Source organism: Phytophthora cinnamomi, assembly GCF_018691715.1.
Source record: "Phytophthora cinnamomi strain GKB4 chromosome Unknown Contig21, whole genome shotgun sequence".
NCBI lineage: Eukaryota > Oomycota > Peronosporomycetes > Peronosporales > Peronosporaceae > Phytophthora > Phytophthora cinnamomi.
The window spans coordinates 1,956,614-1,969,613 of record NW_027150954.1 but is presented as its reverse complement, the minus strand read 5'-3'; the positions used below and the strand labels follow the sequence as shown (position 1 = coordinate 1,969,613).

Here is a 13,000-nt window from a genome sequence, read left to right as displayed (position 1 = left end):
ATGGAACGTGACGATGCAAATGAGCGGTGTACTTGTGCTGCAGACGGTAGCCGTAGCAGTAGCACGTCATGATCCATAGAAGCTATCGCCGACTGCACACTTAAAGTGTCGACACCTGGGTTCGCTAAAGCATGCCTCACATTGAACATGCCAGCACCTGTGTCTGCCTTTGCCTGTTGCGTAGTGATTGCCCCGCCGACAGGCATTCACGTCGGCCCGACACTAAGTGTCACGTACTGCGAGGCACCTTCAAACCAGACAAAATGAACAAGTTAATTTGTCGTGACATATAAGAAGCGAATTCGCCCGCACCCGAATATGCTGCACTCCTGTCGCTCTATTAAACAATTTCGAGCAGCTGCAAATCTAATTATTGCGGATTGGAAGTCTCACGGCGAACATGAATATGGGGCGTGGTTTGAGGCGGAGTGCCTCACAGACCCGTGGCATCGGTGGTTTGCTATTGCCACAGGTATGCCTGGGGTAATGCCAAATCAAAACCACATTGAGGCACACCACAGATCAATAAAACTGTCGGCGATCATTTCGAAGCGAGCGTCGACTGCTGTGGTTTTGAATGTTTCTCTCCCAAGAATATTACTGCAAGCAGGGGAATTAGGAAATCTTTCACAGAAACTCCGTCCATACTGTGTTGGACCCGTGGCAGCTGAGCTAATTACTCGAGCTGAAATGTTGTTCAACACTGCAAATCACATGGTTAACTACAGCAAACGTCGTGGTCGTCCTCCGATGAAATTTTATTTCAACTCACGTGCACAAATGGTCCACGCCGGAAACAATCTCGGAATATCGGTGGACGAAGGGCGCATCAAGACGTGTAAGGCGCCGCTGCGCGGGTGGATAAATAAGCGTATTACTCAAGCGGATGCACAACTTGAGTGCCTGGGCTTGCACAAAATGCAAATAAAAACCAGCTGACTGTTGAAGGTGCATTTGATCAGTGTACGTGGTCATTAGAAACTGTGGAAGCAATCCGATCAAAGTTCTGGTGTGACTGCATTTCATTTTATTCGTCTGGGTCGCTTTGCGCCCACATTCTTGCTAGCTTACAGCTACTTCAAAATATCGGGATCGGTCAAATGCTCGAAGAACTAGAGCCTAGAAAATTACCCGGGCGGCCTCCGAAGAAGCCAAGGCCGAATCGTAGCGGCGACGGAGCAACCAACGAATATTCAGTGGCAAAGCTTGTCTCCAACTTTATTAATCACCCAGGCCTCCCGTTGAAATTGAACATTTTGAAGGAGTTTGTACTTGACGAAGCCAAAGGGTACCTAGAGACCGTGCCAGGGAAAGTGAAAACGTATGCGCTACACGATCAAGTGTACGTTTGGCGCTGTGAGTTTGAGCACGGAGTCACTGAATACCTGGAGGTTGAACAACTGGCTGAGTGCGTTGAACGAGCTTGGGTTGCAAAGCACCACTAGAACGCAGCTGTATTCACTTTCCTTTTAGCTTTCTGCAAATTTGAATTCCATTTACTCTGCTTGGCTTAAGAAAACAATCCAGCACTCTTTTTTTTAATATATGTTTTCAATGTAATAACAATAATATTCTTATTACAGTACTCAGTAGTCAAGATGTAACACGTTTGCTTGAGAAACGTCTGCGTAAATGCCAATTGCTTGAATAAAATCTTATCCCAATGCTGCGGGAGCATCCGCTGTCCAGTAGGGCCGCTCTCCATCTTGATCATCACTCTCATTGGGGGGGGGTCCCACCGGCAAAGTTTTAGTAGGCTACTCAAGATTGGCGACTCAATAAATCCAGCGAAATCATGAGTTGTGTTTCCACCGGCATATTTTGAGAAGGCGCGGCCTTTCGTCCATTCCAAAGAGCTGCTTGACGATGGAAGAGCTGGCTAGCGGAACGCTAGTAGTTCTGCATAGGTTTCTGTCTCGAGGCTACGCATCATCTAGCGGCGGCGAGGACAGTGACGACACTGATGAAGCAGTGCAGTACTTGCTCAGTGGCAATGCCTGTACCAGTGGATTGTCTCCACCACTGTACGAAGATTGCGCTGCATCCGTGTTTTGGTTGTTGTCAGCGAAGTCCGCAATATATGTCTGACGAGGAGCACTACTATCCTCTCTCTCAAAGATAGGCGTAGAGGAAACTAAAGCGGAAGGCTCGACAGAGTCATCACCGCCTAAGATGTTCTTCAAAGCATTGAATACGGCTATATCCATGTCGGCATTGCGAGCGTCCGTCTTGTCAGCAGCCTTGATGGCTTTCTTTTGCTCACGTGACAGTTCAAACCAACAAGGCTGGCCGGTTGATCCGACCACACGGTTGTTGTTAAATGCGACTATGAACTTGTACGCAACAGGCAAGTTGTTCTTCTTGTCGATGACTGCTTTCTCACTGCGAGACGTGGTGCCACCACACAGCGTCATGAATTGCTCGAATACTCGCGTGTTAAGAAGGGCCGTCGACTCCCCCTTCTCTGCTGGGGTATCCAGCTCAACTCGCCATGCCTCGATGAGCTTCAGGATCTCCGTTGTAGTCCAGTTAGGCCCTCGAGCACGAGATTCGCCCTGCTGCTTCTGCTGCTTCTTCTTCGCCATGAGACCTTCTCCCCCGCCCCCTACTCAAGATTTTTTGCAGTAGCAGAAATCCTACTGCAAAAATCCGCACCTTCTGACGGGTTATTGAGTAGGAAAGTAATGAATCAGGTTAGGTTCTCAAAACCGCCTACTCAAGAGTTACCGGTGGGAACCCCCCCATTGCAGGCGGCGAAGGGCAAGGATTGGCTTGGATCCCGACGAACAAGTACTCTTCGTCACTTCAGTGACCGAGTTCTTGGCTGCGTTGCTCAACCCTGGTTTGTTGGTTTTGGTGTCGGTTTCGGGCAGGACGAGGACCACGCTGCTGGTCAGCTTGATTGTATTCTTCTTGGCGGTTGTTTGTGCGAAGCGAGCGGCGGTTCTGTGTGCTGTGCGTGGTTGTACGATGGAAAGTACAGTACATGTTGCTGCTTGAGCTGTTGCTGTGGCTATTCCCGTGATTGCCCCTCTTGTTGCCTTGTCCGCGACCACGATGTCCTCCACGTTGCTGTTGCTGACGATTGTTGTTGCTGTTGCTACGCCGGTTGTTATTGCTATTTCTGGGACCTGTGTTCCGCGAGTTGTCATGGTAGTTTCCATGCCCGTTGTGGCCACCAGCACCGTGGAGGCGGCGCTCTCCTTGCTCCATTCGCTCGAAGAATGGCGCGAGGGCGGTCACCATGGTGTAGATCTGCCCGCTGGCAGCATACTTGTTCTGCCAGTCGTATGGAAGTCCACGTTTGTATAAGCGGCACAAAGCGTCTTCGCACATCGGAGCCGTCTCCATGAGGCGAGCGAGCGTGTTTTCTTGACGAACCAGGGCGCGAAACCGTTTGCTATATTCGACGAGCGACTCGTCGCGGGGATTGCGAATTTCCCACAGATCTTCCTGCAACTTCTCATTGTAATCGACGGGCAGCACGACGACAGAGGCCTTGCGGAGTGCTGCGATGTACTCTTCATCCATCCGGACGTCGTCGTCGGAGAAAGCGGCCTCCTAGAACGCATCACGGAGATCGCTTTCGAGCAGGATAGTCGTGTTCAGGATCTTGTCCTCTGCGTTCCAGTGCTTCAGCTTCGCAAGCTGGTTGCAGTTGTTGACCCACTCGAGAAAGTCCTTGGGCTCTCCGTCGATGAACTTGGCCATCTTCTTCGTGACGACCTCTTCTTCAATTCCTTTTTCCTTGTCAGCGGCGCGCACTACGATCGAGTACGTCAAGTACCGCTCCTTGTTGACTTTCGGCTTCAACGCGGGGCGACTCATGATGCAGTTTTGACCGACGGGTGTTCCAGGTCGTTGTCTGATTTGAAAAATTTCAAAGTGCCACACCACGTGAGCTCTGCTATGCAAATTGAGAACTGAGATTACCCTGACATCTTACTAGCTAACTAGCGACAACCTCTAAGCTACGAATGAACCCAATGACAGGGCTGGCTGACTTGGGTTCACGATCTTCGACGAGGAAAGATATGCTGGCGTCACAGTGGCATAGGAGTTGTCACGCTGCGTAAATTCCCATCCAACTGTTGCCTTTCCGATGCTGTGTCGCTCCGCAACACTCTGCTCGCAGTATTTCTTACTTGCATCGTCTCAAGTTCTACTATGTTCCCAACTGACTAGTTGTGAGCTGGAAGAGTGGATGTGGTAGCACTTAGACAAAGGAAGTCTTGTTGTTGTTCGTGGAGGTGCCCGAGCTCACGTCTCGAAAGCATTCCGATGTGTCACTAAGGAGTCCAGGATTTGCTTCCCGACGTCACCAGGATGAGGAGTCCACACTTGCTTGGCCAGAGCAGGGTGGCTTTATTTTCCTCAGTTGATTCAGGAATGAGCGCTGCCGCTCCTTCACTATTTTCCTACTCAACTCTGCCTATACATGCATCCCTAGGTATCGATGGGTTCACTCCAGTGGCTGGTTCACCTTGAGGTTGCTCGTCAAGAGTCCCGCCACTTCACTGGACTGCTGCTAATATTGCTCGAAACGAACTTACCATCACCTTGGCTCCACTGCAATATTCACCATAGCTAGCCACCAACCCACAATCTCATTCAGCTCGCGAGATTTTATGAGAATCTCGTAACATCTTTGGCCCACCAACAACATTCACACTTAGCATTACTCCGACAAGGACGCCTTTTGTTTCTACATGTTGACGGACAGGCTGGATGCGATACGACAGCAAGCTTTTCGTTTCAAAGTGTTGTTCGCTCATTGATTCCACGAGTAAATCCAACTTCTCGCTTTAAATAGCGTCGTTCAAACAGGTTTCTCGTTCGATCATCAAGCACGCCATATCTGGGCCGACAACCTTTTTTTACAGAGATGACGCGGTAGCTCGCTACTATTCAATTTGGATTTGGTGGACGTCGCCGAATTGTTCAACCGAAGCAGGGGAGCACTTACTCGCTTGGATATGTGATGCCTGAAACTATAGGCGGTTGTGGGGATGATATATATCGCTACGACGAATACGTCAGCTGGCAGCGCGAGGTAGGCATGCATATGTTTCGTTTGCATTTGCGGAATTCATAGGCGACTGGTGCGGCGCGCCTAAGTGGCATGCGCTCGTCTGAAAACAAGATAGTGTAGTGGGTGAAACTGTGTGTCATGGTTCTTCGCGTGCTTCATTCTTGTTGTTTGCTGGAATTTGCCCGTCAGACCTATATTCTGTAACCGAAGAAAATACGATCGGAATCAAGGAAAAACGAGCAAATATCCATTGATTTCATCAAATGAAGTTACCGTCCGGGGTGATGAGAGCCTCGCTGAAGAAGAGCGATACATCGGCTAAACTGCCCAGCACGTTGAGCGCTGGGGTCAACAAATCCGCTTGCGCATGAAATCTCACCACTTTGTCGCTGGTGTCGTCCCAGCCGAAGATCACCGTCCCGCGCACGACAAAACTTTGACCCACGACATCTGAATACCTCGCCTTTGCCTCGCCTCATGCCATTGTTTCAACGTTTTCAAGTACGGCAGGATCAGCAAGGCGCCGGTTTCTGGGTACTGTTTGTAGATGTGTTCACCGACGGCGTGGTTGTGTTGCAAACCCTACGAACTTTTGTAGCCGCCGCGCTTCATCGTCGTGAGCGATACATTTAGACGAATTGGACACTCGGTGCACCTCACACTAGCAATCGTTTTCCTGTGCCTTTAGTCGCTCGTTGGAAGCCTTAATTGTTATTGTTATGATATAATACTTAAATGCCTCAGGGAGCAGCCGCATCGCCTCTTTGCAGTGACTTTTCGCTGCCTTCTCTTGAGAAGCTTGACAGAAGTCGACGTACGCTTACGGAATATCTGGTAGGTATCACATACTTTACCAAAACCTTCCAAATAGTCACTACGGGGAGATGCATCACTGGAAAACGGTACAGGTAGCTCAGCGGAGGTGTCCACGCCTGCAGAGGCCAAGCAAGCTGCTGTTTGCTCCTTTTCAAGAGTTGCAAATTCGTCGCTGTCTGTGTCTTTGTTCATTTTTGGGTTATTCGACGGGCGTATTCTATGATAAGAGTGATCTCCCGCTGAAACGTCAGCGGGGAATTGAACGACGTCGCTTTCTGCTGCCGATTGCGTATTTTCGTGAATGGCTACAATAAGATGGCCGTGTTTGCAATTGCGATATAGAGTTAGATTCAGTACCAAAACTTATACAAATGTTCTGTACTTCTAGTCACTCTCACACGAGGGCTGTACGCCGGCAACCATGGATTGAGCTGCTGGCCATGGGGCTTTGGATGTTGTGAAGTGGTTCCGAGCGCAAGGTTACACAGATGAGCAGCATCAGTCAACGGTCATTTGAAAATTGTAAGATTGCTTCAGACCCACCGATTTGAAGGAAACACGAATTTAGCTATTGATGCTGCTGCGGTTCCGGCCACTTCGAAGTAATTCTCTTGCTGCACTCGCAACGCGGCGCCAAGTGTCGTGAATATACTTCATTGGTAGCTCGAGATCGTGGAGCTTACGACATTGGAGGATAGATCGTACCTCAATATTCAGAGATTCAGATTGACAGGATGGGTGGTGAATGACATGAATGGACATTATTTTCTCGCAATAATCTACGTAGTTCTGCTGCCTACCAGTATATTGCTAGAAACCTAGATCACGTTGACTTTCCCGGCTGCGACCTGAAGATCACTGGTGAATGAAATCGTGCCAGTCCGGGAGCTGCCACTTGTTGAAACGATCGAGCTCTTCTCTTTCAAACATCCCATTGATTGCGACGCTCAGGAGCTTCCCCACCCTCTTTGTGGCCTTTTGCTGAGAAGTGCAGTCCGTCCACGAAGTATGTCCGACGAACCTTTTCATCAGGGAAAGTCGTGTTGAAGTACGTGTGCAAGTCCAAGACATGCACATTCTCGGTCTCCCCGAGCTCAACACACGCACGAGCGTACTTTCCAGCCGCAGCGTTGGTGCGATCGCCGTGACGCTCCGAGTCAATGATGCAGGGCGCCGTGATAAGCAGGATCTTGCCATGCGGCGCCAGCAGAGGTCGAACAATGTGGAGGATTTTGTGGAGATTGGCTCGGTAGTCTTCCAACGGCACATGAACGACTAGATCGGGGCCGCCCACTATCGCATCATTGGCGCCGAGGAACACCGTGACGAACGAGGCCGCGTACTGATATTGTAGCTCCTTGGAGAAGATCGGCATGCCGTGCTGCAGCACCCACCTGTACCATCAGAGATACATTTAGTGCATAAGAAAGTTGTCATCAAGTAAATGGCGAGGAACGCTGACTTGGTATTGTAGCCCGAGAGACCGCGGTTGATCGTGTCGACGGACCGCACATAGTGCTGCTGGAGGAGGGTGATGAAGCCAGACTTGTCTGGGTCATTGGCCTGCTCGGTGATGGAGTCCCCGATGAAGTAGAAGACTGGGCGGCGGTCGGTGGAGGCAGCGAGACCCATGGCGAGCGATCTTTGAGGCTCGGAGACGGACAAGAATAGTGAAGAGGGCGATATTTCAAATCCAACGGAGATAATACGAAACCATGCCAACAGCTGTGGGCTGCCTGCTCTTTAAAATAGTAGGTGAGCACCCACGCTGTCTTTGCAAGTTCGTGGCCTAAAAATTGTGAGTAGCGCTCGTGGAACCAATCATAAATTTCCACTGCGTCGTGTTCCATCTCAGCTGAGGTCGTTGCGTGTACTAGAACAGCAGCACCTCAAACCAGCCATGCAGCGCGGCACTGTTGATTGACTCGTCCGAGCAGCTCTCCGTCCGGTGAGTATGTAGCCATTTCACAACTTGGTAATGACCTTCGACTCGAAGTTCGAGAGGGATATTTATATGTAGCAAGAATTTGTGTGACAATCTTGTGATCGCACTTAATTGAGTGGTGTGCGTCTTTTGGCAAGGGCTTCAAGTTGGACACCACGCCTGCGCGCTGATTCGAACACTGAGGACCTTAGCCAGGTGCAGACAACCAAATACGGCGCCATAGGCCAGAGGAATATAGAGATGTATAGGTATATCGTTCGTGCTTACATAATTGAACTAGTTGAAGCGACCGAAATCATTTACCCCGGCGACGAGAACGCAACGAGCAGGATAGATGTCATGGCCGTCCCACTAGTGGACACCACGAGAGACTTCCCTTGCTACTTAATATATATATATATTACAAACGCACGCTTATTATCATAACCTTGAGCTTACGATGTTCCAGCATGTAGCACTGGCGCCGTGGCGTGAATCAGTCCGCATTGCTAGCAAGTTGCGATCGCAGGATCTTTTCCACACGCGGTGTCCTGGCACCGCGTGGGTTCTTCTCCGGTCGTCACATCCACTTGGACGGCATTAGCTCAACACGTCCTCGTCGTCTCCAGCTTCGTGCTCATTGTACGACGTGACAAGCAGTGGCACGCACACCTCGTTCAGTACGAGTCGGGTTGCAGGCAGCCACTCGTCGTAGCCCCAGATGCCGGTATTGAAGCAGACCACCAGATCCGGCTCGCAGTACAGCATATTTTCTCGATGTAGGCCTCGAAGCCGCCGACGAAGTAGCTGATGTCCACCTGGCACATCTTGGCATCCTCCTCGTATGTCTGCGAGAAGCGAGAATCTGCGATGCCCGCAGGAATCAGCTCCAATGGTTGAATGACCTTAATGAAATTCGAGAAAACCGTTGTAGATCACGCCAAGGCATGGTTAGTAGTAACACCAGTACATACGCAAGCAAATGTAGACTCAATTGCACAATTAAAACCGTGTTATTTTCACTGTAGTGTCGTTCGGTGAATGTATTAGAAGCCGTACATGCAATCCTAGTTCCGAATATTGTGATGCCATGCAGTTTAGCGACACCGACTGAGCACTGATGCAGCTGGGCTATAGTCTCCGCTTTAAACTCCTGCAGATAACGTACACAGTGGCCGCTAACCACCCACCTTCCTTCTTCAGCTGTGGAGGTAGCCACGTACGACAAGACGCTGCCCAAGGTCCCGAACTTGGGGGGAGGGAGGGGGATAGAGGGGGGGGGGGGGAATAAGCGTCACCGCCACGCGCGGTCTCATTCCCTCTCGCGGTAGATATTTTGCTATCCCCACCATGCTGGTGACCAGCAGCAACATCGTATGTGTTGAGTCTGTAGTACGGGGTGATATTGAGTTTCGTGTATTACGGTAGCTATCTGACGCCAACCAATTCATGAGAACTCTGGATTGTCGCTCAGAATAACAGTGGTTGTATCGAAAAGTCGCCAGGGGTAAAACGAATTCGTGTGCGCACAAACGCACAAGAAACGCAAAAGTTTTCATACAAAAAGGAAGTCAGACGACAACAAATTCAAGAGAATTTTTTTTTTTTCACTACACAGAATCTGTGACGTGCTAAAATGCGTCCGTGTCGTGTGAGAAAATCTTGGGTTGTGGAAGTTTGTGTCACTCTCGAATTCGCCGTGGACAGCGCAAGTGAACAAGACGTCGACGCTCCTCACTCCGAATTCGTTCGTGTCCGTGAGGCTGCTTGTTATGCTCCAGGGGCATCAAGTCTGCGCACATGCTTATCGCCACCACGACTTTCCTGGACGGCAGTGGGTGAGGCCTGCGCGCGCAACCCCATCCGCTCACTGGACCGCATTTGGAGCAATTCCCTGTCGGAAACGGAGCCCTCCCCGGTTGAGTCGGATCCTGGCAACGGGGGAGTTTGACCCCGCCGCAAGTATAAGCGCACGGACCGCCACTACCACCGGTTCCAGTTCTGTCGCGCCATTTTGAGAAGCTAGCAAGCTCGGGGACGAGAAGGATGCACAACGCATGATCGAGTGACTCTGGCACAAGTTCCATGGCTGCCTAGTGCCTGTCATCGCAGCCCAGGCGGTGACCAGGAGAAGCTGGGGATCTTGAAGTTCTTCAAGAAGAACCAAATTCCTCCGAGACGAGACAGAGGCAGAGCGATGAGAGACGAGATCCAGGCAGGCAAAGGCCACGTCGTCCGTTGGGAACGTCAAGATATGTTTGAGGTTGTTATCGGCATACACCAGGATACGGTTTGGTGGCTCCAGAAGAGCACTCGAGCCCTCGGCGATGGGAAAGTGTTGTTTAAGGCAGTGTACAATGGCGACATCGTGTTGCTCGAGTACTCCTGGATTTGGCCCAGACGCTGGTGAGGATGAACACGAGACAGAGGAGGAAGGTGCAGCCGTGGAGATGAAAGCCCGCTATAAGCCGAATGGATGCGCGGTAACAGTGTCAGGGGAGAATGTAGGCGAGTTGCTACGAGGAGCCTCCGTATTACTCGTGGAGGAGGCGATATTCGGGGACCATTTTGCTACCCTGGAGTGGATGGTCGAGAATGGCTACGTGGACAAATCAGCATACATGTACTTGGTGGTCCGCCCAGCTATTGATCCCAATCGTCTGGACGTTGTCGCGTTTCTGATCGACAACAATGTGGTGAAGCGGATCGAGCGTTGAAGGCAGCTGTCGAGGGATGCAAATTTAAGGGAGCTGTATCAGAAGTATTGGATGAAAGTTGTTTCCTCACAATTCTACCCCGTGTAGGTTTCTCTCGCGGAAATCGACGAGATGAAGCAGCACGAAATGGGCATCTAGCTGTCGTCAAGTGGCTTCACGGACAAGCAAAGGCTTGTCGCACTACAATAGCTATGGACAGCGCTGCAAGTTATGGCTGTCAAGTATGGCTGTCAAGTGGCCCCATACAAATCGCCGGGAGGGCTGCACGACCGCCGCGATGGATTGTGCTGCTCGCAACGGCAAGTTTGGCGTTATCAACTGGCTTCGCACGAACTGCGCAGAAGGCTGCACTACTGTCGCTATGGATGACGCCAAAATGTTCGAAATAGTGCATTGGTTGCAAGCCAATCGAGTGGAGGGCTGCACAACCCTGGCGACGGATCTCGCTGCTTCGAGTGAAGATTTCGTTTTTGCATTCAAAACGTGTTCAAGGTTGCACGTGGGAAGCATTTGTCGAGAAACACAATACTCCCTCTGTTCGTGGGCAGGTCTTTGGCCCACCGATAGTATACACACTGAGCATTACTCCGACAAGGACGACTTCTGTTTCTAAATGCTGACGGACAAGCCGGATACGATACGACGGCAAGATCTTCGTTTCAAAGTGCAGTTCACTAATTGATTCCACGAGTAAATCCAACTTCTCATGTTAAATAGCGTCATTCAAACACTTTTCTCGTTCGATCATCAAGCGCGCCATATTCTGGGCCGATAACCTTTATTGTTATAGACATGACGCGGTAGCTCGCTACTATTCAATTTGGATTTGGTGGACGTCGCCGAATTGTCAACCGAAGCAGGGAAGCACGTACTCACTTCCATATATGATGCCAGAAACTATAGGGGGTTGTGGAGGAGGGTCTTCTGTCGCAACTGCGAATACGGCATCAGCAGCGCGAAGTTAGGCATGTGTATGTGTCGTTTGCAGTCGAGGAATTCATAGGCGACTGGTGCGCCGCAAGTGCGCCGCGCCTAAGTAGCATGCGATGGTCTGAAAACAAGATAGTGTAGTGGGTGAAACTGTGTGTCATGGTTCTTCACGTGCTTCATTCTTGTTGTTTGCTGGAATTTGCCCGACAGACCTATATTTTGTAACCGAAGAAAATACGATAGGAATCAAGGAAAAACGAGCAAATATCCATTGATTTCATCAAATGAAGTTACCGTCCGGGGTGATGAGAGCCCCGCTGAAGAAGAGCGACACATCAGCTAAACTGCCCAGCACGTTGAGCACTGGGGTCAACAAATCCGCTTGCGCATGAAATCTCACCACTTTGTCGCTGGTATCGTCCCAGCCGAAGATCACTGTCCCGCGGACGACAAAACTTTGACCCACGATTTTGGTGGCAATGGGCGACCAATCTCCTCCCTGGGCGCCACCTTTCTCATCTGAGTTCAGGTGCGGAAACGCGTATCGGAGAGTGTTCCAGCTGACAGTAATATTGGTCGACGTGCTGGCGACCAAATCGCGTTCGGATGACATCACCATCCCTCGAAGCTCCAAACGAGTGTCGCTAAAGAAAGGTGCGAAGCGCCTCCAGTTTTCTATTTGCGTGTCCACGCCGGGGAAAACATCATCTACCGTATCCGGGGCCATGATTCTGCGCAAGAATATGGACGCTGCGTCGTGTTGAGTCCCAGGATAAGCTACGAAATTGTTGAAATGGCGAAAGTAGTCAGCAGCAACAGCCCATGGGGTTTGGAATGTTGGGATCTGGAACGAAATCTGGCATCTTGATTTGAGATCCTCGATCTCCTTCCGCAGGTGAACAATGTCATTTTGAGTATCAGCTACGACCTGGACCTGTTTCGCTCTATAGCGAGCCTGGTTCACACGACAGCGTTCTCGATGACGAATCTTCCTTTTCAGAGCTTCAGCGATGATGTCATTTTGTAGACCGGCGTCAATCGGATGATTCGCTGCCTGGATTGTAGCAATGATCTTGTTTACTGTCTTCACGTCGGACGGAAGCCACATCGGGGACGATGAGATATCGTTGAGAGTAACGAGCTCTTTCTCTGGAGATAATTCAAGCGTAGCCGTTGACGCTTCAACTCGAACGTGGGATGCATCCGTTTGAACTGTGTAGTGATGCGGATGGTACCCTCGCTGCTGCAGACACGGCCTGGTTTTGATGCTGGCTTCGATACGCCCAGCACTCACGAGTTTTGTCACCAGGTTGGCGCGGCGTGCCTCGGTCCGCTGCTTAACGCCACATATCAGCTTGTCACTCAATGTTCGAGTGTTGGGCGGGACAAGCACGCACGAGTGCATTGCAGTGGGAGATGCGGAGGAAGGCTGGAAGTTGTGAAATGACTTGTAAATTTGCCGGACGAGTGACTCGTTGCTTACGGGACGTTGCGTAAAAGATTATGCACAGCTACAGTAGTCTGATAACCGCGCTCGTGATCGTCGTAAATTGTGAGTGACTGGGAGTCAGTGACTGAGTT

General features: G+C 50.5%; 1 protein-coding gene across 1 annotated transcript; it reads right to left on the bottom strand.

The window, feature by feature from the left end:
* Nucleotides 1-3,561: 3,561 nt before the first annotated feature.
* IUM83_03731 (Retrotransposable element) lies at nt 3,562-3,828 on the bottom strand (the record flags this gene model as incomplete). Its single annotated transcript, XM_067927759.1, has 1 exon — nt 3,562-3,828. One exon carries the CDS (start codon nt 3,826-3,828, stop codon nt 3,562-3,564), a length of 267 nt encoding a protein of 88 aa, XP_067795407.1.
* Between the last annotated feature and the right edge of the window lie 9,172 nt (nt 3,829-13,000).